The following is a 24104-nucleotide window of genomic DNA, read 5'->3' on the forward strand; positions in this document are numbered from 1 at the left end:
AGAAGCGCAATCACGACCACGTCCCTTTTCCACCTCTCCGGTTCGACAAATATTGTTGGCTGACTGATTTTGATTCAGTTGCTTCATCAACTTGCCCAGTTCGACTTTGTAGGTGATGCAAAGACCGGTTTTGCTCCCGGGTTCATGTCATCTTCTGGCTCGCCAGTTAGGGCCATCCTGGAGGCTGTTTAGTTACCAGGGATCCCGTTGACGAGCCGACTCGCCTCATCACTGTTGTTTAAGACAACCCTTGGCTTGGCACGTCCAATGCGTCTCCCAGTCATCTTGGTGTGATGAGTGAAGCCTTCTGCAACCCCTTTCGTGGGGTCCTGGCACTCGCGGAACCTTGTTTCGGGCTTTGATCCTCCACATTTTTGGTCGTCGCTTTGAGCACGGCTAATTCACTGATTTCATATGTCGAAGGCTCTATAGGGCCTTTAAGATACAGTGCCTTGTACTTTGCATCTGACATCGGTACTCGGCCTCTAGTCAAGAAATTTACAAAATGGAGGGATGTTGAGCCCATGACACCGATATTGAGTGAACCTCATCCTGCAGGACAGAACTGGGGTCTTCTCCCGCCCCGGGATCGGTACGAGGCGGGGCCGGAGTGCTTCGGGTACCACTCCATGCGGCTCTTCCCGATATCAGTGCTTATTTGCCTGCGTCTGCCATGCGTCACCGGGCCTGGTGGCTGTTCCCCAGGTCTTGGGAGCGTATGGAAATGTGTTTGAACTCCCGACGACCAATCAGGCTGGGAGGTTCTCCATGGGGATTATAAGGCTGATGGTGTTGACCCTCCTTCGGCGTCGAGTTTGACTGGGGGGGGGGGGGGGATATCCCCTGCGATTCTTTGGGAGCCCCTACCTTTCCTCCGCCGTGATCTCACCAACAGGGAAAGGCGGAGGTAGTGTACAGAAATACACAGTACAAGTAAGTAACTTAAAGGACGAATGTTGATCCTGCCGAATCAACGAGGCGAGAACGAGACGGGGCTTCACTCCCGCACTGCGATGCTACCAGTGATGTTACGAGAGGACGATGATATCGCTGAATCCTCGAGGGGTTTGCATGAGATTTCGGGGGCAGAGTGTTCGGCACTTCGCAGGATATAGCACATATGCTCTGCTTCACAAGCACGTTGGTGGTCAAATCGTCTACGCCGGACGACAACGGTGGGTGACCCTTGAGCTTTGGTTGTTTCACTCCAATGCAAGACTGGGGAAGGATTAACATTGTGTGTTTGGGGGCTTGCCCCTTCTTCTCGTGATAATTAGTGAGGGGACTTCAGAAGCGCGGGAGGCCATCTGTTGTGCATTCTGGGTGGCGTGGCGAGGGACGGATGCGGGGACCCGTTTGAGCATGCTGATTCTCAACCCACCATCGCGAGAAAGTTGGCATTCTTGGGAACGGTTACTTTCGACCTCGAAGAGTAGCCAGATTGGGACGTGTTGTGGCGCTTGGGCCATCGCGTCACCTCATGTCATTCTTTGTGCCGTCCCCAGAAGGGTGTATTTTTCGCCAAATCACGTCGCCGGCAGGAAGGTCCCCACTTTTCGCGCGGTCACCCCCAAATCAGCAGAGCCACTCCTGACAGGCGCGTCCAGCTACAAAAAGCCCAGTCCCCCTCGCCAACTGCAATTCTTCCTGCATCCACCAACTTTCTTTCGCAACATCCACGTCAACACGATCGTCAAATTCATCCAAGACTTCTAGTCGCATCGCATACTTTTCATCGTCAATCCAATCCTCAAACATTCAAAATGCCCCCCAAGGCCGCCGACAAGAAGCCCGCCTCCAAGGCCCCGGCTACCGCCTCCAAGGCTCCCGAGAAGAAGGATGCCGGCAAGAAGACCGCGCCTTCGGGCGACAAGAAGAAGCGGACCAAGGCCCGCAAGGAGACTTACTCCTCCTACATCTACAAGGGTGAGTTTTGGTGCACTGACGCGATTGCACGCGTCGAGCCAACTCCAAGCCCGGCTCGCTCCACTCGATGGGTCACTGACAGCTCCCAGTCCTCAAGCAGGTCCACCCCGACACCGGTATCTCCAACCGTGCCATGTCCATCCTGAACTCGTTCGTCAACGGTCAGTATTGTTCTGTCTCGCCGCATGCATTGGCTGCCTTCTAACGCGTTGATCAGACATCTTCGAGCGGGTTGCCACTGAGGCTTCCAAGCTTGCTGCCTACAACAAGAAGTCGACGATTTCCTCGCGCGAGATCCAGACATCCGTCCGCCTCATCCTTCCCGGTGAGCTGGCCAAGCACGCCGTGTCGGAAGGCACCAAGGCCGTCACCAAGTACTCGTCCAGCACGAAATAAACGACGGACTCGGGTTTTGCTTTTCTCGTTTTTCTCTTAGGGCACAGGGATTGCTTGGCATTTGGGAGTCATGACGAGGCTGGCCAAGGCACACACGCCCTTTGGAGTCTCTTAATGCAACGCGTTACGGATGGTCTGCTTTTTGGGGGCAATGTTTTCATGGTTATGGGGTTTGCGGTTGTACAATACATGCCTTGATATCAGGGTTTCGGGCGAAATGAAATCGTGCATATGACCAACCACCCGGTTCCAATCCTGCCGCTTGTGATCGTGCTACTAATGCTTGCAACCACGCCCAGCACATTGCGATGCGCGCTTCGCCAAAGTAACAATCTCTGTCAGTTGGGTTTCGAATCGCGTTCGTGCGGTGGGACGACGAACGGAGATTCTTCAAAACCAGCTACAACCATACATAGGTATATACAGTAATGTTGGGGTTGATCAGGCTATCCGAGGCCGGCCTTGGAACGCTTCATGACTTGTGCCACGGGCTCCAATATGCCCTGGTTGTCCAGCGCGCCGAGAGACATGCCCTTGCTCCAGCCCATCTTCTCTAACATGTTGCGTCCCTTGTTCTCTTGGCCAAGCTCGGGGACCGAGCCCCCCACGATTTCTCCCTCCCGGAGTGCGAGTGCCTTGTGCCCGGACCGTTCTCGACCCGCGTTTCTGGGGAATTCGGTCCTGGGGCCCTTAACGTCGACACGGTGGAAGTATTTACGGTGAATGTGCGATGCCGCTCTGTTGACATGACTGGTTGCCTCTTCAGCCCCAGTCGACGTGTACCGGAAGGTTCGGTTCGTCCGGTAAAGTACGGGACGGCGTTGGTCGCCTTTCCCAATGGATTGCGACTTAACATTGAATTTGTTCGCAAGCTCGTGGAGGATCTTCCGTGCTTGCTTGTCGAGCGGGGGGAAGTCGAGACTGGGTATTGTTAGTTTTGATGCAGCGGCAGCAAAAAGCCAAGAAGTTCTTACCGTTCCGCCGAGCTGAGAAGGAAGGAAGTTAACTCAAGTTTCATATCATCCAACTTCATGCCTGACAGATACTTGACACGCAGGTCATCAGGATCGGTGTTTTTCCCCAACAGCCCCTGGGCACGAAGAGCTTCACGTGCCAACTTGCGGCTCTTCTTTCGTTCACGGTCTCGATGATATCCAGTGTTCAAGATCGCCTCGATATCCGAGTCAGACACATCAAAGTTGGGGGCTTGCTTGCTGCGCCGTTTGCGCGTCTGCCCGGTGAGTTGGCCCCAGTCGGCAAGATCCAAACTGTCGAGCGCGTCCGCAACCTGGGTAGCACTGGCGGGTTCACGTAAACCACGGCTCGGGCCTGCGTTGGCCGGGCGTTTTCCGCGTGCCTTTTTATCATTGACATTGCCAAATGAGCTTGTGAAAAGCAGAAGGTCGTCGCTACCCATGCCAAGATCTTCTTGTTTGGCTAGAAGTCGGGCAAGTGTCTCGTCGTCCATATCTGCTTCCATGTCTTTCTGGCCGTCATCACTCATAACGTCGTCCACATCGGCATCGCTCAGGTCAGAGCTTCGAGACCCCTCCCCTTCATTGTTTTGTGCATTGTCGTCTATTGGTGACTTGTCGTTGCCAGATCCGAAATCAACCGCATCATCGTCGCCGCCAAGGTCTCGTCGGCCAGCGGTGGACTGGAATTGACTCGGAGGGTAGTCATTGTCCGAGTCTGCGGCCATGTTGGCGATGTAATCAGCCAATATCGCGTCCTCGTCTTCGTTTACCACGACATTCGAAGCCTGCGAACGCTTATGCCGAGACCGTGACCGCGTACGGGAAGACCGAGATTGATGTGTAACGGCCTGAGAAACCGAATTCTTTGAACCACCGCCCATAGTTGCTTTGGGTTTGTGCTCCGTCAACTTCACGGAGGGTGCGGTTACAGAGTCGGAGCCGATGATCTTGTTTTTCTCAGCGGCTTTATGACCACTCGTGGCACGACCTTTGAAGAGAATGATCTCCTCGCTTGAATCGGATCCAGAGAACGAAGACCTTGGGCTTGGGATCTTTGGAGGCGGGAAGGTGTGATCGATCATGGGCTCATCCTCTGCAAGATCAAAGAAAAACAAATCTGCAGTTTCGTTTACTTGCGTCTCTGACGGTTGGACTAGCTCATCAATTGACGGTTGTTGTGCTAGAAGCTCGGTCAACGAGGGCTGTCCAATGGTTTCGAGTGTGGTTTCGATAGCGGTTTCGGCATGAATGGCCCCTGTGTTAGTATTCTCAACATTCTTCACCTCGGCGGCGGCGGCAGCGGCCCCTATGGGATCCCCCAAAGGCTCCTCGGGAATGTCGGAGGCTGGCGTATCGTCAGATGGCCTTTCTTCCTTGAGAGGCTCAACAACCCCGGCGCTCACAAATGTGACGGGCTTCTGCCGAAGATGGGCATCTCCCGAGGGCCAGGCTGAAGAGAACTGATGGGATGCCGTGTGCTTCGCCTCATCTTTCATTGAAAATCCTATTCACAGTCAGGCATCCGAGGTTGATTAGCGGGGGCGGGACCTTGACCTACCGTTTGACTGAAGGCCCGTATTGGCAGTTACGGGCAAGAAGTCTCGCAACTTGCCTCGAGGTGCTGTAGGCCGACCACGTGGGGCCTTGGCTCCCGAAGGCCATTTGCCCCTTTTGGGCGGCATGGCCGTGTAGTTTTGGACCAAACGGCCAGATACAAAATGGCCGGTTGGAACTTGCTGATTTGGTTGTGTTTTGTAGGGTTGGTTTCTGCAAACCGGGCGGCTCGGTTGATCACAGAGCTGCGAGCAGAACGACACCACCGCCGGGAGATGCGTTTTGGTTTTCGCAAGATAGGCGTGACAGGCCTGGGGTTGTTGGTAGGTGGTGGCTAAAACTCGAAGTATGTGTTTGACCAGCGACCTTGGCCGGGGGAGTCACCCACTCACCCCCGGCTGGTCCACAAATGTGAGGGTTAGGGTTACACTTCGCAAAGGCGACTTTTGACAGAGCAGACAACCCCAAAGCAAAGCCGGGAAATGGTGCAACAGTACGGATAACCAGCATAGTAGTGTAAAAAGAACATTTATTTTTGAAGAGAAAACCGCCGAGACCTGTTTCCTGCAATATCACCATGAGTTCCACTTGGGTGCGGCCACTGTCGGTTCTTGGGCGAAGCAAGACCAAGGCTGGATAAGCTCGATAAGGTTCTCGGCCGGGTGATCGACCGGGGTGGGGAGGCAGCGGAAGCCTTGGTGGAGTGGCGGATTCCCTTCGTGAGGTAAGGAGTGGAGAGGTGGGGCCGGGAGCATATGACATACCCAGCCGCGCAGCCTCCAAGACCATTCCATCCGGTTTACCATCTTCTTAACCTTCTTCGAAACGTACACTCCAACGATTCGATTCTCACGTCTGGCATCTTTGCGCTCGGGTCCCTCAAATCCCGCATTCACAACGCAAGATATTTCTTTACTTACGCTACGGCCAATAATACCGTCGAAAGCGTGATCGTCTTGTACAAGCCATCCCGCGTTTGGTGAACTCCGCCGTCCTTCAAACGGCCGCATGCGGCTTCACCATTCCCTCATCCTCCGCGTCCGTTCATTACACCTCGTTAGAAGTTCACCCAAAGTCGGAAAACGCTGTATTCAATGACCCCACATCGGCAAGGAAACAACGGCTGGCAGTCCGCCGCCTCGGGCGCGTCTCCCGGGCTAGCGAATGCGATGGAGGTCGCGATGGCGGTTGGTGCAGAAGCCAGCCGCGTAAGTCGCCGCATATTGCAGAAGATATGGGACCCGGAGCCAATCAACGACCGGGACTCCAACGAACCGGTCTGGTGTCTCGGCCGCTCGTACACACTTGCCGCAAATGTATCTGGAACACCATCCCCGCCCACCACCGGCACCCCGCCCGCCGACCGCACAACTACGGCGACAACGGCTGCACCAGCTCCAATTGTGGCCCCTAATCCAAGCAATCAGCAGGTTCTCGACACACCGCCCGATTCACTCGCAAGCAGCTTCGATTCGTCGCTCGCATACGAATATCCCAGCCAAGACAGTGGCTGGCCTCCCGCCTTTCTAGATGACTTCGAATCTCGGATATGGATGACTTACCGGACCGGGTTCGAGACAATCCCAAGGTCCACGGACCCTAAGGCGGCTTCGACATTGTCCTTCGCAATGCGCCTCAAGACCTCGTTTGGGGACCAGACGGGGTTTTCATCCGACACAGGTTGGGGGTGCATGATTAGGTCAGGCCAGAGCCTGTTAGCCAACGCGCTGTTGATTTCACGGCTGGGACGCGGTGAGCTGCCATATACTCCCTCTCCGAAGCTCTGGACTAATTAGCGGCTGCTAGATTGGAGGCGGACCACCGACCCTGGCGCCGAGCGCGAGATCCTGGCGTTATTTGCGGACGACTCCCGCGCCCCGTACTCCTTACAGAATTTCGTAAAACACGGAGCGGTTGCCTGTGGGAAATACCCTGGAGAGTGGTTCGGGCCATCAGCGACAGCGCGCTGCATCCGGTAGGCCATACCACGCTAAGGCGCCTTGGAGCGAGGACGAGGCACCGCTAACGATATATAGAGCTCTGGCGGACCAACACCGGAGCCCGTTGCGGATATACTCGACAGGTGATCTCCCTGATGTCTATGAAGACAGCTTCCTGGCTACTGCTAAGCCTGATGGCGAGACATTCCATCCGACCTTGATCTTAGTATGCACGAGACTGGGCATTGACAAGATCAACCAAGTGTATGAGCAAGCTTTGATTTCTACTTTACAGATGGAACAGTCGATCGGTATTGCAGGGTGAGCAATGTTCCCTACCCTAGAACCCTTGTCTTTTTTGCTAATCTACTTTAGGGGACGCCCTTCGTCCTCACATTATTTCGTTGGTGTCCAGAGGCAGTGGCTATTCTACCTCGACCCTCACCATCCCAGGCCAACCCTCCGGTATCGCGAGAACCCCAATGACTATACGGCAGAAGAGCTAGACTCCTGCCACACTCGGCGGCTCCGATCTCTTCACGTTGAGGATATGGACCCTAGCATGCTGATCGGGTTCCTAATACAGGACGAGGATGACTGGGATATGTGGAAGAGTGCCGTGAAGCACGTGCAGGGAAAATCCATCATCACCGTTTCACCCCATGACCCGGCGCGGGGTATGGGCGCGGCCCGAGCTGAGGCCATTGACGAAGTGGAAACTCTGAGTGACGACGACGATGCGGACACAGTTCTTGAACAATAAGGCTATCCGGCATGCGCACGCCGGATATACCGGCTGCCTGGCACTGTACGGATGTGTTGCTTCGTTGTTTGGTTAACCGCGCTCGCCAAGGTTGAGGCGTTTGTTAGTCCTCAGAGGCATGGCTAAACGGCGATCGCATCGCGTTGCCCGGTAGGCCCAGCAGCAGCAGGACTGCGAGTTCCAGCACGGCGACACGCTCTTTCCTTAAAGCCGGGCTGCCGGGTAAACACAGTATGGCTTATCATACCTGTGGCGACGCATATGTGTTGTCGACTATGCTTTAGGTGGCAAGGGTCATACTCGGCGCAACGCTGCTGCGCGGTCATCGACTCCGCTTCTTCTTGTCCGCCTTGACGTTGGAAGCAGGAACAGGGGCTGCGTGATTGAGGTCCTTGATATGGTCGAAGAGCTTGGACCGGGATGTGAAGGTCTCTTTGCATTTGGCACATTTATGCTGGACTTTGGCGTCAGGAGTCGGTTTGGTTTGTGTACACTCGGAAGCACGGTATTGTGACTTACAGAATTGGATGATCCAAGCTCGGCGGCCTGCCGGGCAGCCTTCTTTTCCCGCTTCAACTTGGCTTTGCCGACTTTTTTGCCTTCCTCCTTTTCATTGTCGCCCGTCAAACCATCCAGGCTGGCAACTGCAGAGTGCACAGCGTCGGATGTGCTATCTCCCGTACTTGCCGCCGTCGTCCCCCCACCGCCCGCATTTAGAATGCGGTCTTCGACGGCTGACCGCGGTGCGTATTCGTCGTCCTCTGTGTCTGACTTGAAAGGTGTGCCTTTGTCCGCGCCTTCTTCTATGCTGCCTGGTATTTGGGGTCCCTCCTTGCCCTCTTCGGCATGCTCTATCTGAGTGGCTGCATCACTCTCAAGGGCACCAACCTCTTCTGCCTCAATCCCCTGATGGGCAGTTGACGCCGAGGAAACCTGTCCTAATCCCTCCAAATCGAAATTCGCGTTTTCCTTTTTCATTCGCCGCTGTAAACTTTGCACTGCCTTGATGTGCTTTTTACTCTTTTCGTGCGCTTCGAATTGGTTCTCGCTCTTGAACGTTTTGTTGCACACGACACATTCGATCTCCTCAACCTCTTCCTCTTCCTCCGACATCGAGAACTCGTCGTGGTCTGCATCACCGTCCCTAGACTGTGCCCAGTCTGGGACGACGTATTCGGCGAGCTTCTCCTGGTTCGCGGCGCGCGACCGTGCTGCTTGGGCGGCGGCTGAGTTCCGCAGCACTTGTTGCCTTTCGGCTTCGGACTGCGTGTTAGGTACATAACGGGGGTCTCGCTTTTTGACGAACGCAACCAGAGACAGTACGGCATCGTTGAACTCCCTAATCCCCTCGTCACGAAATTTCTTGTTTTCCTTCTCCATCAGGCGGCGGACGCGACGATCAGGGGCTTCTTGAAGTCGATATTTGTCTCTCCAACTGAACGTCTTCCTAGTTGAGAAACCCGACCACACATTGTAAAAACGCTTTGTGACCGCATTGTAATCATCCCTGGCTTTACCGAACGGCGGATACTCCGTCGACGCGACACCCGCCCAGTCACAGGCAGCGGTCTCCTCCGCAGCTAGCTGGTCGAAAAACTCGTTCAGAATCCCAAAGAAACCCATCGAGCTGTCATCCATAGGCACGCTCGAGTTGAATCGGCTCATCAGGGCGAATATGGCATTGGCCGAGGTATGGCCGTTCCCAGGATCCGTGGGTGCGGTTCCAGCAACATCCTCCTCACCGCTGAGGATGGCATCGCGGTGGGAGTCGTACCAGGCACGCTCCTGGGCATCGGATAATATCTCATACGCAGTTTGTACTTCGGCGAATCGTCTGGTCGCGTTCTCGGTGTCGTTGAAGTTGCGGTCTGGATGCAGCTCTAGGGCCTTTTTCTTATATGCTCGGCGGATCCTGGCCACGGGCCACGGTTAGCAGTTGGCTACTTGAGATGTATAACCGGAGACCATGGAAGGCTACGGAAAAAGTTGGACGACTCACTCTTCATCGGATGCCTCTCGGTCCACCCCGAGCAGCTCGTAATAGCACGTCTTGCGCTCAACTGCGACCTGGTTACCACCGCCCCGCGGGGCTGACTGCTCGGCTCCCATCCCACCGAGCCTTTAGGGCGCCTATCAACCCGTCGTGGTCGGGAAAATATGGTTCTCGGTTTCGCGTTTCTGTTTTCGCGTTTCTGTGTGAGGCTGGCCGGCAGGAGATGCCCCCTAACATCCGGTCGGGCAGGAACTCGGGGCGGCCGGTGTGGCGCATTCATCTCGAGGGAGTCACTGTGGGGTTCATGAGGAAAAATTGAAGTGGGGGCGGGGGGGAGTGGGGGAGGTGGAGAGGCGCGCACGACGTGACGTGCGGTGGGGTTGCAGGAACCGTATTTTACCGTACGGTACCACAGTACATGATCCGTTGACCCACGAGGCTTTTTGTCGCCGGTGGGAAGAGCGAGGCCAAGGCTGCATGATAACCGACTAAGTAAGGAGTCACGCGACAGCGGTCATCAGGTTTCGCCCATCATGAGGACAGCGAGTGATCCGATTACGTACCGAGCCACGCTGACCAAGGGCCTAGACCAGTACAAAACCGGCTGTGGGGCCGCGTTCCTGATGTAAAAAGAAGCCCAGGGGAACAGACCGAAGGCACTTACTCCAGTAACCGTTAGGTAACGGAAGCCTCTGACCATATTCTACGCGTGAAGACGGCGCCAATTCCTTGTCGAACAACTTGGTTCATTCTGAGCCATTTTCTCGCCTCCTCACATTTGACGACGAGCCAGGCTGTTTGGGCTTCATCCTCGACCATCCTAACAAGCAGGCTTTTTTTTCCCCATCCCGCTTAAGCTCGTAATACATGTACTCGCTTCCCGTCATGCACAGGCGTCTTTCCGGGCTTGAACCAGTTTGGTCGTTTGTGTTCCCGATCCTGTTACCATGAAATTCGGTCACGCCTTCCAGGAGGCTTTAGCCGCCGATAGCTACCCGCAACATTGGGTAGAAAAAGCCATCCCCTACCGCCAGCTCAAAAAGATACTAGGGAAGGTTCGAGAGGAGCTCATAAAAAAAGGCTACGACCCAGACACGCTCCACCAGCTCCTGACCGACCGTAACGCCGAATACCGACTCGAGACAGATGCCTTTCATCTACTACGGCCAAGGCTTGTTGTGCGCCCAAGTCTCTCGTTAGAACACGCCGCGGTAGCGGGATCTCCGAGCGAGAGTCCCCTAGAGCCAGATGGTGCTAACGCTCCTCGCCCGCCCGAGCGAGGCCAGGGCCACGAGAGCTATGAAGCCGACGAGTGGGTTAAGATCCCTTTGAGTTCAGATGTTCGGTTCTTCGGTCTCCTGCAGACCGATGTCACGCAGCTCGACACACTCCAGGACGAGGAGCGGCAGTCGATGAACGACAAGATCAAGAATTTGGGGTCCGAAATTGCCGAAGTAGCCAAGCCGCGCAAGGGCATGTTGAATCTATCCAAGTCGGACCTTTACCGCTGGCGCGAGATCTTTGAGCTCTATCTAGCTGCGCAGGTATTCTTCTCGACGTATGAAGTCGCGGGGGGGTTGCGGAAAAGCGAGAAAGCGCAAAAGCAACTTGTCTGGTTCCAGGACGAGGTCAACAAACGGCAGCTTCCGCAAAAATTCAAGATCGAGTCGAGCACTGCCGCGTATGCCCAATTCCTGGCTTTGAACGCAACTCTGTTGCAAAACCTGCAGTTTCAAGAGTTGAACCAGACGGCCGTCATCAAGATCATCAAGAGTGAGTGGGAGACCTGCGACCACACATTGCTGCGCATGACCTTACTAATCAGCTGCTCAGAATTTGACAAGCGGACATCACTGGGGGTGAAGGGGACGTTTCCGAAAGTGATGTACTCTGCCAACTTCATATCCGAAACTATTTCCAAGGATATCTGCGCCCAACTAGCTCGCGAGGTGGTCAGTCTCGTTCCACAGGTCGTTGACTATTCGTGCACAATATGTGAGTACCATATGCCACAAAACACCCAATCTTAGGCTGCACGGCCACTCGCACCACGTATGACTGGAACCCAGGGCTGACAATCGTGTCTTAGGCCTTTCCCTCTGCTGGCTGCCTATCCGACTCGACTGCAAGCACTTGTTCTGTATCCGCTGCATGATTAAGATGCAGAACCAGAACAAACGGTACTGCCCACTCTGCCGGGCTGACGTTGTTCAAAACGCAAACGAGAGTATGCCTCCTTTCCCTGAGCTCTCAGTGGCATCTACTGACCTTGACCGCCAGCCCACATCGACGACCAACTCGTGCGATACCTTGAGCGATGGTTTCCCAAGGAGACCAAAGAGAAACAGGTATACAATGAGATTGAACGACGCAGGGAGTTGTTCGGGGATATTTACGTCGGGGACAGGGACCCTGCTCCATGTACTGTGATGTAAACCTTCTGGCCACGGTGAGCGTGGCGGTTCTTTCAGCGTTGACTTGCGCGCCCGTCAACAGAGGCACCACAAGCAGCGAATAATTTAATCCTTAATTTCCTCGTATCGATCACTGTCCATTGGTTTCCACCCCTTCGCCGGCTGCCCTCAGTGCGGCCTTGAATACGTCCACAATTTGTTCGGTCTCTTCCAGGCCAACGCTGATGCGGATCAAGTCGCGCTCCACTCCAAACTCTTCAGCCCAGTCGAGCTCTTGGTAGTGTGCCAGCAGCACGTAGGGGGAGGCGAGGGTGAAGTTGGTGCCGAGACTTGGGCCCTTGGCCGTCTCAACCGCGTCGTAGAACGCCACAGCTTGCTCGTGCCGAAGGAAAACGACGGATAGGAGGCCGCCGTATCCTCCGTTCGGCAACTTGCATGCCTCGTAGTTGGCCTTGGTCTTGTTGTACTTGGGATAGAAGATATTCTTGACCAGCGGGCTGTCCCTGAGCACGTCGCAGATGGCATCGGCGTTGGCGTTGATCCGGTCAATACGGGAGACGAAGTCGCGGCTGTTGCGCTCCATGAACATGACGTCCTCGGGCCAATACGTGTCCTCGTAACTGGTTCGCGCCCACTCTTTCAGCGCTATATAGTACCGGCTGTTGGGGTTGAAGATGGCGCTGCCCCCCATGACGTTGCAGTCGCCCGAGAAGATCTTGGTCAGGCTGCTGGCGACGATGTCGGCGAAGGGGAGCACGTTTACGTTGGCAAATGTGCCGATTGTTTCGTCTACCACGACCGCAAAGTCGTACTTGTCGGCAAGCTGCCGGATACGGGCCAGGTTTGGACACGCCAGCAAGGGGTTGCCGGGGAACTCGCAGAAGAGCGCTAGGAACCGCTCGCCACCCTCGAGACGCTTTTCGAGGTCGTCGAGATCTGATTCCGAGCCATGTCCGTAGAATACGGCCCCGGGGCCGAACTTCTCGAGAATCTTAAAAGTATCTACGTAGGAGAAGCCGAAGTTAACGCTCTTTAAGCTACCACGGGCGCCGAACAGGGCGCGGTGGGTGTTGAAGATGGCACTCATGCCACAAGGGAAGAGGTAGATGTCATCCTCCCTGAGGTTGACGACACCTCGCGAGTTGGACTCCATCTCGTCGTCGGGGGCAGGCGCAGTGGTGAGCTCGCTGTCACTCCGGAGGGCACCCGCAATTCGTCTCTTGATGGCGGATTTGGCGGGCTGCACGAAGGAGATGTCGAGATTCCGACCAAAGCGCTCCTCCAGAAATCGTGAGGTTTCCTGGATCTCAGGTGCCGCCGCTGGGCCTCGGTCTGGACTGGGCTTCTGCGAGAGAGTTGCTTTCGTGGTGTCGATGGACGCCGGTCGCTGGTAGCGCCTGGGGCCTCTGCATGGCTTCGGGCTCGCGGCAGCTGGAGTTGTGGCCCCTTCATCTAGATGAAGTAGGCCATCTTTGAAGAGGGTGTGGCAAAACTCGGCTCTGCGGCTGGAGACACCATCGCCCGTGTGTTGCCAGAACTGCTTGAGGAAAGGGAAGGCCTCCTGGGAGCATAGGACGGCAGAGATGACCGGAGAGAGTGACTCCAAAGCCTCGGGGATCGACTCTGTCGTATTCAATACAAGGTTGACGGTGTCGAGTGAGGCGGCGACGGCCGGGGGGGCGTGCTCATTTACAAAGCGTACACAACGAGCAGCGATCTGGCGTGTTGGAAACAGAAAGGCCTTAGAATCCTTGGTCCCAAATCTCGCTGCGATATCTGCGGCAAAAGCCTGGATGCTCCTGTGGATAAAAAAGCTGACTAGAGTGTCAGTCGAGCAGGAGGGGGCAAGAGAGTCGAGACGGATGGTAGACTCACCGAGGATAGCCGGTTGACATTTGGCCAACAACCCAGTCCTCACCCTCCTCATAGCCGATGTTGGACTTCCATGTCGGCAGGGAGACGCTCACAGCCTGCGCAGCTACCGTCAGCTACAAAATGACCATGTGTGCAGCGCAGCTGGGCCAACCCATTCAGGAGGAAAGGGGGCTTGGGCTGGCTTACATGAGCTGTATGCGGGGGGATTGACGCCCCAAGATCGAAATCGGGCATTGCCAAATAAATACAAGATAAAGCACGACTCGATACCCAAATATTCACGCTTTGTTTTCTCTCGCTTTGCGTCCTTGAGAGGTTCGCTGAGCAACACCCCGCAGTTTGTCGTCAGAAAGAGCGGGCGCCTGATGGTCGGGGGGTGGGTGGGTAGGGAGGTACCCGGTGGTTGTTGACTCACTGTTACCGACTCGGCCAAGTTCGGGACTTTCGGGGATAGTTCTTGAGGTTAGGTACAGGTTAGGTACTTGGGAGGGGTTTCAGTCCCCGAGTGTCACGCTGTCCTGCCGCCCACGCTCACGTTCTTCACTAGGTTGTTGCTGCCACATCCGCGTTGCGCGGGTGAGTTGCGAGTGGTTTGAAGCGACGGCAAAGTACCCGAGCAAGACATTCCGACTATCGGAGGTGGAAGAGGTTGCTGGTGGACAAAATATGGGGACGGCAGCCTGTCAGGTACCGCCAAATCTCCGATTCGAGAACCACCACACAAGATATTGCTTTGCCACTTCTCGGTCATAGCACCCATGATGCACGATACAAAACTCTCGACGAGAACATGCTCGATGGGAGCCGCGATCCTGCGACGCCAAGCATAGGTAGGTAGGTACCTAGGCACGGAGGGAGGTATCTAAGAATTTGCGGGCTCGGATGGAGCTACGATGTAGAATAACATGACTAACGGCAAAGCAGGCATATTGTCAAAGGTACATACCATGGTATCTCGGGTATCGTAAGCATGCGGCATGCGGCACGTTGCAGGCACTCGAAACGTGGGGTATTTAGTCAGATGTTTAATAAAAGGTCGCGGCCAGGGCCCGCCTCTGACGATGAGCGAACGGCTCTCCCGGATGACCCGAAACCACAATGAGTGGCTTAAGACACTCCTCTTCGACATTCCAACAGCAAAATCCACACAATTTCTGACTACCGAGGTATATGAGTAACACGGAAAACCATCACCCAATAGTGACCACCAGATTGCTCTGTCATAATCCAAGTCTCATCGCCGGATCACTCTACCTCCTCTCGATCATTCCCGTACTGTATGTACATACACTGAAATAATGGGTGGCAAGGAAAGCCCCCTCTTGAAACAATCGCCCCGTTGACCATAAAAAAACACAAGGAACCAAAACGCATTTTCCTGGTATATACACCACCACAACGTCGCTCAATAGTGCGGTCGCCCACTCCTCCGGCTCCCAACACAGCTAATACTGTCGCTCGGCGCGATACTGTCCGCGTCGTCGTCATCGTCATCGTCGTCGTCACCTTCCCACTTGGAATGACTGCCCGCGTAGCTCTCTGGTAAGGGGATATGGCGAGCCGACACGTAGGTAGGCGGCCTGCTCGACGGAAGCGGGCCGTCGTGGGCCGAGGGGTAGGCTGGCGCCCTGCTATCAGGATAGGGCATGTCGCGGGGCGAGAGGTACGCGGGGGGCCGGCTGTCGGGGAGGGGGAGGTCGCGCGTTGATATGTAGGTGGGCGATCGGCTGTCGGGGAGAGGGACGTGGCGGGCCGAAGAGTAGCTGTCTCCTCGGCTGTAGCTCCGGGGGCGGCCGGCCATTTTGTACGTCATCGTCGTCGTTGTCACGCGGCTGCCGGACCTCGAGTGCGAGCTCACCTGCGCCGGTGCGCCGTAGGGGTCAGATGGGACCCCGCGGACCGTGCTGTTGGACCGCTGGCTCTTGGCCGAGACGTAGCTGTCCCGGTCGGGGGTATCGTATGTGTAACTGCGGTGCACTATCGGGGGGTGCCTCGAGCCCTTCGAGCTCGCATAACTATGATACTCGGCTTCGGCCCCGCTGTAGGGGTCCCTGTAACTCGCCGACTCACTGCGAGGCCGCGCAGAAGAGGTCCGCGGCCGGGATGATGGGTGACGACCCCGTGAGTCATCGTAGGCGTCGTCCACCTCCCTGCTCCGCGGCGCATCGGCTTGGCTGTACCGCGCGATGTACTCGGGCGGAGGGCGGCGATAATCCGACGTAGGGGGATAGCGGACCTTATCGACGGCACGTTCCACTTCGACGTACCGGGGCTCGCGATCCGAATACCCGTCGTACTTTTCCGGAAAGGTCGATCGGCGTGAGAAAGATGGCATGTCGTAATCGTGCCGGGCGTCCCGAGGCTTGTCGCTCTTGACGATGTTGTAGGTGAATGCGGCTCCGGCAGCAACACCGAGGAGGGTTCCGACGACGGCACCGGCGCTTAGGCCGTTGGAGTTCTCTCGCGCGGATGCGGCGGGTTCGTAAACTGAGGACCCGGCGGTGACGCTCCGCCTGATTCCGGGGTGAGGTTGGTCGTCGTCGTCGTCGTCGTCGTCGGGATACTGGGCGTAGGACCGACGGGAGACGGTGCGAACAGATGCGCCAGATGTGGAGCTGGGGCCGGCGGGTGAAGCGACGGACGAGCTCGCGACGTCGTAGTTCCAGCCCAGGATGCGGCTTGCTTCGTCGCTGGTTGACTTGGTGTGGCGGACGGTCGAGCCGTTGTATTGCGAGGGGTAATTTGGTGGCGGTTGATAGACAATTTCCATCATGTTACCGACAAAGTCAGTTATAAGCACCCGGGTGCCGCCACCGCTGGTGTCTCTCCGTTGCGCGGACGCGCCACCGCCAGCAGCGTAACTCTCGCCCGGGTGGCGGGGCTGCGTGTCCCGGGCGTCGGGATTGGCCCGCAGGGCAAACTCGTAGGAGGAGTCGGCCGCGGCCGCCGAAGGAGCGCTCAACGCAATGCGTGAAGTCCTCAGGGGCCGATCTCTGCTCGAGATCACCTGCCTGATCTGGAAGATAGGGGCGGTTCGGGAAGCGTTTCCGTATGTGATGGAAGGGAAATGCCCGTCTTCGGTGGACAGGTAACGCAGGCCAAGGGGGCGTATGACGGCCGAGTAGAAAGACGAGGAGGAGGGGAGGTGGTCAACCTCCAAGAAGGGAAGCATTGGTACAATATAATTACGCCCAGACGCGCCGGCTAGAGGCAGGAGTTGCCTTGGGCGGAGCGTAGCAGTGCGGTCTTGTCGCACAGGGAGTCGGGGACAGGCACAAGCGGCCACGAAGACGACTCGACACCAGCGCTCGAGATAGCCCAAAAGAGATTCTCAGGGCAGTGTGGCGTGACGAGGCGAGCTGGCCGGGGTTCTCTCGACGGCTGAGATCCAAGCAAGCAAACGCCACGGGGCCGAGCCTCACGTAGCCCAGCTGGTGGAATGGGGGTGGGGTGAGGAATAAACACCTTCCCTCGGCCTGCTTGCTGTCGGAAAGCGTTAATCAAGCCGTGCCGCTTGTTTGCACACAACTGGCTTTGGAGAAACGCAAATCAGTCGCATCGGGAGTCACTCGAGCACCAGTCAAACTCTGTGCATTCGTTTGTTGAACCAAGGACAGCGTTAGGGAATTATGGAGAAGGGGCAGGCAGCTTGGCCGTGTGCCAGGCGAAAACGGTGCTGCCCAACTTGGGACTCGAGGAGGCCGGGCTGACACCTGGCCCCGCAGCGGTTGGAGTCCAACGAGAGAGGACGTGACATGGGAGGCCGATGGGGCGACCGAATGGCAAGCATGAAGTTGATCGCTGCGACCGGTTTGACACCGAAGCCACATCCCTCAGCGTCTTGGTGTCCCAGATAGATCCCCTGACCGCCAGCACTTCAAAGGGAAGCCGAGGAAAGTTGAGGCTCGTCAACTTTGATCTTCAACCCCTGACGCACACACAGACATACACGCGGTCTAAATCGGATCGGGCGCCGGGTAAGCGGTAAAACGGGCGCCGGGCTCGCCCTGCTGTGCTGAGCCAGCGGGCTCAGCCGGTCGGCTGTGGTCCCTGTCCTGAAAAAGTCGGGGGTGGCTGAGGGGGAAGTGCCTCGCGGCTGCATGTCCCTGGACGCCTGGATGATTGTCCATGTGCAAAGACAAAAAGGAGCACATCCACTGATCTGAACTCGCGCAGCCTGCCACGTCGAGCAGTCTCCAATTTTCCGGATTTCCGATGGGGCCGCCTCGTGAACTGCTGTGACCGGGGGCCCCTCCCAGCGCCCGCCCTGTCCCAAGCTGCAAAACGGTTCGATCCGAGTGGTCAACCCACCGTGTTGGAAGTTGCTCACGTTCGTTAACAGAGATGGTGGGATGTTTGCTCAATCCTTCCACACCTCCCGGAGAAAGGCCCTTGGTCACCTTGTGGTGAGGAGACCGTGAAGGGGCCCGCTGAATGGTGGTCGTTTGTTGTTGTCCAGATTACGAAGTCCATCGTTCGCCATTGGAGATGGAGAGGGAGGCGGGGTGGGCCTCGGGAGCACAAACCCCTGCCCAAGCGCTTCTTCTCCCGTTTTAATTGGCCCTATGCGTGCCTGAGAGGCCGCCTTCTCGAGGGCGAGTTTTGCCAGTGAACCCGAACTACGCAGGACCGTGACCTTTGTGAGAACGGAGGGCAGCATTCACGGCAACGACGAGGGGAAGTCGTCCAAGAAGTAGATTATTACACAGCACACAGAACTCGGGGAGCAGGATTGGCCCAATTCGAATCGCATTCATCACCCCCAATCTCTCGACCCAGACCAGACATCGGCCTAATCTGTCGACTCAGACAAAGCTCGTCTCGGAATCCGGCCCGCTGCAACTCGGTTTCCGGGCCCATTGTCCTTGGACCACACCCAGGCTCGTCCGCAGCTCCTGGCTTCTGGCCCTGCACGAGAGACCACTCCCCAAGTCCCAGAGCCGAGGCTGGATGGATGGTCACTGCGTGCCTGTCGGATGGTCCTGTAGGTCAGCTCGTTACATCAAGCATCTTGAAGAGAGGAATGAAAATTATGTAGTGTGAAAAAGTGGTATGAAAAAAAGAAAAAAAAAAAGGGGAAGACACAGGCCAAGTTGAAGTGGCAGTGTGTAGACGACGAAAGCGTCTTGGGTTCCGTTGTTGAATGCCCCATGTTTTGGTTGCAAAAACACCGACAGCTCAAGCACAGATGACCCAAGTTCCGGAAGACAAAGGTCGTTAACCGCGATGTTGTATCGCGGAACAGACACAATGCAACCGCAGCCCCCTGAATCAAGATAGGGAGCCGACAGATCTTTCCATCCCATCCCCAATCCTTGTCGGTATCATTAGGTTGAGGGCCAGCCCGACGACCGGCCACAGCAGCCTCGTAGCCATTGCGTTGTGGCGTGGCGTCCGCCTCAGAGGATGTCCCAGCTGTCCTCAGCGGCATGGCAGAACTTGCTGCAGGCAACGCTCGCCGAAAGGCTGAAGTTGCTGATCGAAATCTTTTCGTCCACGTAGGCGTCGGCGAAATTGTCCGCGCCCTTGGCCATGGCACCCACGAAGACGCAAATGCTCTCGTCCGTTCCGAGCGTGTCGATGTAATCGCGCACCCGCACCATCGGCGCGTCAAAGCTGAGCGTGATCTTCCGGCAGTTGGGGGGGAGATGGTCGGTGATGGGGTTCTGAATCACTTTCAGGAGCTTTTCCTGCGAGTTGGTGCCCTTGATGGAGAGACGGTGGAGGAGCTGGACCATCAGGCCGGCGAAGCGCTTGAATGTCCGGGGAATGCGGACCGACGGCGAGACTTCGATGAGCACGCCCTTGGCGGTCTGAATGTAGATCTGCAGTTTTCCGGACTTGTTTATCGGGGAATCGAGGAGGGTGAGCAGGCACTGATATGCGTAGTCAGGTGTCAGTAGCAGCACAGCCCAGATCGGAGGGAGCGACGGCTCATTCAAACCTGGTGTGTGATGTCCGGGCGCGCGTCGCTAATGTCCCTGTTCATCTTGCGCATGACGCCGATGTGCTCGTCGCTGTTGAGCAGCGAGTACTTCTCCTCCCTTTGGACACCCATGCGGCTAACTCCGCCGTGCGATGCCTTGTAGGTTTCGAGGCTGGCATTGGACAAGACAACAATCAGTCGCTTCGAGTCCTTGTCGGTTGGTGGGATTGGGGCATGTTGCTCGGCCACCAGTTGCGGCAGCTCCGGAGGCGGGAGTGATTGGGTTCCTGCCATGTTGTCGATCGAGTCAGAGGCCTGTGTGTTTCTGCAGGTGCGGGGGTAAGGTTTGCAGGCGAGTTGAACATGCGAAGGGGAGATGTGATGCGAGGCAAGTGTTTTTGACACTTTCGCCCAAGCGGCCGGAAAGCGGGGTCCGTTGGTCGGGTGGGAATTTTTTTCCCTCCACAGTTTAAGGTATCCGAGTCCCACCGGCAAGCACAAGGAAAGGAAGGGGTATTGATCCCAAAGAGGCCGAGGAGAGGTTTCAACCGTCAAAAGGAGGCCTTGAACTAAATGTTTGCACCGTTTTGGCAACGGGAGAATGTTAGAAATGGGATGAGTGTGATTCTTGACTTACTCGGCCGCTTGCCTGCCCGGTATTCTGGTGACGACGACATGATTGCTGAAGTGTAACGTGGAATATGGACAAAAAATTGCCTACACGTCCGGGGTCTCAGATTTAAGTTTGACAAAAGCCTAAAAAACTTTCGGACAAAATGGAGGTGATTAGAAAGATTTGATTGTCGGGTGCTAAGGGAATAGGGGCAGCTGCTTTAAAAAGAGCGAGGAAGGCAGATGGGCGAGCGAAACAAGACTTTCGCTTAACCAGGGACGCCGGGCAGTTTTCGGTTAGAACCCGCTTACCCCGAGTTGGGTGCGCCCGAGCTCTGAGCAACGTTATCGGGGTCCGAAGGTGCAGCCTGCAGGCTGGCGGCGCCGCACTCCCTTCGTCAATTCCCTCCATGTCGCCGAACTCTCATCGTCCCGTCACGGCGCGAACCACCCTCGAAATCAAACCCTGCCATGCGGGCTCTCCGAAATCTCCGGGATCTCCGGGCGCTCCGGGCAAATAGATGCATGCTTACGTTCCATGCTGATGACAAGAGCCCTGCATAAACTGACGACGGAAGCATCGGCGTCGGGCTGTTTTCGTCCAAGCAAGCCAGCCTCAGCAATTGACAGGAGAAGGGCCCGCAAACTCCCCGCTAGTTTCCGAAACTCCAGCTATCGACCTACCGATCCGTCTATACCCGAAGAGTTCCGACGAAATCGCGGACGTTGACTTTATCAATCTGATATAACTACTTGGTATGGGTCACCCGCCGCCAGGAACATCCCCCCGGAGTTACCTATGCAGACCATGTAGGAAGGAGGGGGGATACCGAGTTAGGAATACAGACAGGTCTGTCATCTTTCAACTGTGTACGCACCAACCCCATGGCCACCGGGGGCCTGTTTCAGTTCCACCTCATCTCGACATCGGCTCAGCAATTCGGCCGAAACCTGACGGTCTGCGGGGCCGCATTTCGGGCCTCCGCCGACACCGCGGCCGATGCTCGTGTCTGCCGATGCTACCAGCCCAGGTTAAAGAAATGCGTCAACCAATACAACACCCATCCTCCCCGCCTTTGCCTCGTTCAATCATGCGGGACATCGTTCACCTGACCCTCAACTGCTCTCTCCGACTGCCAGCCTCCGCGATCACCGCTTCGTGAGCGGCCGAGCTTGACGGGGCAATGTTACGCTCGTTCCTGGCTCGGGCCGAGGCGGCCGGTACTTGTCACATCGTGTGTTATCGGCACAACTCTGAGGTTATTTCTGGCCTCGCTTTCAGGCTTCGGCCATAGGGCCGCGACGGGCGTTGTGCCGTACTTGCCCCCTTGTACGCGCACTTCCCACGCAAGCGCGGATATATCGCCGACGTCTGATCTTCTGAATGCAGATGGTGGCCATATTGCCCCCCTTTACCTTCCTCTCCCGCAGTGAAAGAGGGGGTCAGATTTACCATGCATCAGCTTGTGCTCTGTGACATCCCCCTCGATCAGCGTTTCGAGGAGTTACGATGTCTGAGATAGTAAAGTAAGGCATCATGTAAAAAGTCGAGCTCAACCTGGCAACCAATATAACAACCCATGCCCGAGGTGCAATCATGGGTTCTTTACTTACCCCTAGTCGTTCTTTCATCTTCCCTCCTGGTTCTCCCACAACACAGCCCTTTTTCTATCTTCGATTTCTAAATCAGGGGTCACCGCGCTGTGCGTGGCTCTTCCTCTAACTTACGACACTCCCCTGTAGAGTGGAAACGCAGCCTAAGCCTTTCATGCCGGTGCGGCACGATGAGGACCCAAGGGCTTCTTTTCCTCTGTTCCCTAGCCCTCGTGCAGGCACAGGGCGATAATCAAACACCTACGCTCGACCCGGATGTTATCCAGGTCGGATCCTCCACGGATGGTTCAGGGTCTCTGGGCGCGAATGAGGACCAGGCCCTGTCGTTGACTTCCGAAAACAATTTCATCAACTTTTGCAAGGGACAAACGCTCACTAATGGCCTACAAATCACGGAAGGGTCGTGCAACGGCATTGGTACGTAACGCTGAGCACAGGGTGGGCGAGACTGCTAATGGTTTGGCAGTGATGGGTCAGATTCCTTCCATCAACAACATGATTTCTGTGGTGATCACAAATCCGCAGAGCGGCGACGACATCGAATCTGGCCAGGATTTTGATATCGAGGTCCAGACGTCAAACTTGGAAGCTGGATCCTTCACCAATGCCGCGGCGACCTACTACGCTGCACCGCAGCAATTGGATGGTGGTAACATTGTCGGCCATCTTCATGTCACCGTGCAGGACACGGGCGCGGACCTGAATCCGACCCAACCCCTAGACCCAACCGAATTTGCCTTCTTCAAGGGCATCAACGATGCTGGTGACGGCCAGGGAAGGCTCTCAGCGGCTGTGACCGGCGGATTGCCAGCGGGAAACTATCGGCTCTGCACTATGACCTCGGCGGCAAACCACCAACCTGTCATCATGCCTGTGGCTCAGCGAGGATCCCAGGACGACTGCGTCAGGTTCACCGTTTCTGGTAATGTTGACACTGTCAACCCTGCGGCTAGCGATGGCGAGAATGGGCTGGCGGCGGCGGACTTAATTGCTGAAGCCGTAGCTCTCGGTCCTGGTGCTCCTGATCCAGGCGGCAACAACGACGGGGGTAACGGAGGAGACGGCGGAGACGAAGGAGGCGGAGAAGATGGGGGCGGTGACAACAACGGCGGAGACGAAGGAGGCGGAGAAGATGGGGGCGGTGACAACAACGGCGGAGGCAACAACGGTGGAGGGGGTAACAACGGCGGAGGCAACAACGGTGGAGGGGGTAACAGCGGCGGAGGGAACAACGGCGGTGGTGGTGGCGGTAACGGGGGTAACGGAGGGAACAACGGCGGCGGTGGTGCTGGTGGTGGTAACGGGGGTAACGGGGGGAACAACGGCGGAGGGAACAATGGTGGTGGCGGTGGTGGTGGCGGTGGTGGTGGCGGTAACGGGGGTAACGGAGGGAATAACGGTGGAGGGGGAAACAATGGCGGAGGGGGTAACAATGGCGGAGGGGGTAACAACGGTGGCGGCGGTAACGGGGGAGGGAACAATGGCGGAGGTAATAATGGCGGAGGTGACGACAATGAGGGGGAGGATGAGAACGGTGGTGGGAATAACAACGACGGTGGAGGTAATAATGGCGGAGGAAACAACGGCCGTGGCGGTAGGGGGGGCAACGGGGGGAACAATAATGGCGGCAATGGCAATGGCAATAGGGGCGGCGACGATGACGAAGGCGATGATAACGGACAGAACAACGGTGGTGGCCGCGGGAAGGGAAAGGGTGACGAGACGGGCCCCGGAGCCTCTTCAACCCCTGGGGGCTCAGAGACAGTCTCCGAGACGGACTCGCCTTCAGAAACGCCGCGAGCAGCGAGAGTAAAAGGGCGGATGGAGCGTCTTGCACGTCTCTCACGGCGGCGGCGATTCATAGCATGAGGAAACAGGCGCTGGGAAATGTGGTAAGGTGACAACCTGGAAGGTAAACTCAGGTACCGATTGTACGCATCGATGGTGAATGAATGGGGTGGTGCCCTGGGATGTTCTCGAATTATTAATTACTTCAGTGTCTTTTTTTTCTTTTCTGTTTTAGACGTAAATATATACACATCTCTACATGTACATATGTATGAAGTGTGCATTGTACGCCTAGGCTCCGCTAGTAGTGCGTTGATGGGGTAGCA

At 56.3% G+C, this 24104-nt stretch overlaps 9 protein-coding genes across 9 annotated transcripts; 4 read left to right on the top strand and 5 right to left on the bottom strand.

The window, feature by feature from the left end:
• Nucleotides 1-1438: 1438 nt before the first annotated feature.
• B0H64DRAFT_383663 (histone H2B-like protein) lies at nucleotides 1439-2561 on the top strand. The gene is made up of 3 exons (XM_062802965.1): nucleotides 1439-1926; nucleotides 2016-2087; nucleotides 2144-2561. Exons 1-3 carry the CDS (start codon nucleotides 1764-1766, stop codon nucleotides 2320-2322), a joined length of 414 nt encoding a protein of 137 aa, XP_062664974.1. The 5' UTR covers nucleotides 1439-1763; the 3' UTR covers nucleotides 2323-2561.
• B0H64DRAFT_383666 (uncharacterized protein) lies at nucleotides 2498-5398 on the bottom strand. Its single transcript, XM_062802966.1, has 3 exons — nucleotides 4858-5398; nucleotides 3297-4803; nucleotides 2498-3243 (listed from the first exon to the last, which is right to left on the bottom strand). Exons 1-3 carry the CDS (start codon nucleotides 4979-4981, stop codon nucleotides 2769-2771), a joined length of 2106 nt encoding a protein of 701 aa, XP_062664975.1. The 5' UTR covers nucleotides 4982-5398; the 3' UTR covers nucleotides 2498-2768.
• Nucleotides 5399-6022: 624 nt separating this feature from the next.
• Nucleotides 6023-7556, top strand: B0H64DRAFT_315906 (putative cysteine protease ATG4; the record flags this gene model as incomplete). The annotated part of the gene is made up of 4 exons (XM_062800264.1): nucleotides 6023-6605; nucleotides 6660-6828; nucleotides 6890-7114; nucleotides 7169-7556. The coding sequence occupies 4 exons, from the start codon at nucleotides 6023-6025 to the stop codon at nucleotides 7554-7556; spliced, it is 1365 nt and encodes a 454-aa protein (XP_062664976.1).
• Nucleotides 7557-7850: 294 nt separating this feature from the next.
• B0H64DRAFT_315968 (uncharacterized protein) lies at nucleotides 7851-9665 on the bottom strand (the record flags this gene model as incomplete). Its single annotated transcript, XM_062800267.1, has 2 exons — nucleotides 7851-9468; nucleotides 9556-9665. The coding sequence occupies 2 exons, from the start codon at nucleotides 9663-9665 to the stop codon at nucleotides 7851-7853; spliced, it is 1728 nt and encodes a 575-aa protein (XP_062664977.1).
• Nucleotides 9666-10337: 672 nt separating this feature from the next.
• B0H64DRAFT_39274 (SPX domain-containing protein) lies at nucleotides 10338-12039 on the top strand. Its single transcript, XM_062803581.1, has 4 exons — nucleotides 10338-11322; nucleotides 11383-11544; nucleotides 11639-11776; nucleotides 11830-12039. Exons 1-4 carry the CDS (start codon nucleotides 10497-10499, stop codon nucleotides 11982-11984), a joined length of 1281 nt encoding a protein of 426 aa, XP_062664978.1. The 5' UTR covers nucleotides 10338-10496; the 3' UTR covers nucleotides 11985-12039.
• B0H64DRAFT_39269 (pyridoxal phosphate-dependent transferase) lies at nucleotides 11837-14209 on the bottom strand. Its single transcript, XM_062803576.1, has 3 exons — nucleotides 14025-14209; nucleotides 13839-13933; nucleotides 11837-13777 (listed from the first exon to the last, which is right to left on the bottom strand). Exons 1-3 carry the CDS (start codon nucleotides 14070-14072, stop codon nucleotides 12094-12096), a joined length of 1827 nt encoding a protein of 608 aa, XP_062664979.1. The 5' UTR covers nucleotides 14073-14209; the 3' UTR covers nucleotides 11837-12093.
• An 896-nt stretch (nucleotides 14210-15105) lies between these two features.
• On the bottom strand, nucleotides 15106-17363 carry B0H64DRAFT_39328 (uncharacterized protein). Its single transcript, XM_062803625.1, has one exon. The coding sequence runs from the start codon at nucleotides 17008-17010 to the stop codon at nucleotides 15244-15246; it is 1767 nt and encodes a 588-aa protein (XP_062664980.1). The 5' UTR covers nucleotides 17011-17363; the 3' UTR covers nucleotides 15106-15243.
• A 1504-nt stretch (nucleotides 17364-18867) lies between these two features.
• Nucleotides 18868-20690, bottom strand: B0H64DRAFT_39246 (Alpha/beta knot methyltransferase). Its single transcript, XM_062803554.1, has 3 exons — nucleotides 20402-20690; nucleotides 19783-20051; nucleotides 18868-19714 (listed from the first exon to the last, which is right to left on the bottom strand). The coding sequence occupies exons 1-3, from the start codon at nucleotides 20439-20441 to the stop codon at nucleotides 19238-19240; spliced, it is 786 nt and encodes a 261-aa protein (XP_062664981.1). The 5' UTR covers nucleotides 20442-20690; the 3' UTR covers nucleotides 18868-19237.
• Nucleotides 20691-22160: 1470 nt separating this feature from the next.
• B0H64DRAFT_294384 (uncharacterized protein) lies at nucleotides 22161-22920 on the top strand (the record flags this gene model as incomplete). Its single annotated transcript, XM_062800065.1, has 2 exons — nucleotides 22161-22407; nucleotides 22457-22920. Coding segments are annotated over 2 exons (711 nt in total), but the record flags the coding sequence as incomplete, so codon positions are not given.
• Between the last annotated feature and the right edge of the window lie 1184 nt (nucleotides 22921-24104).

The sequence above is a fragment of the Chaetomium fimeti genome (assembly GCF_033439085.1).
Source record: "Chaetomium fimeti strain CBS 168.71 chromosome Unknown B0H64scaffold_1, whole genome shotgun sequence".
Lineage (NCBI taxonomy): Eukaryota > Fungi > Ascomycota > Sordariomycetes > Sordariales > Chaetomiaceae > Chaetomium > Chaetomium fimeti.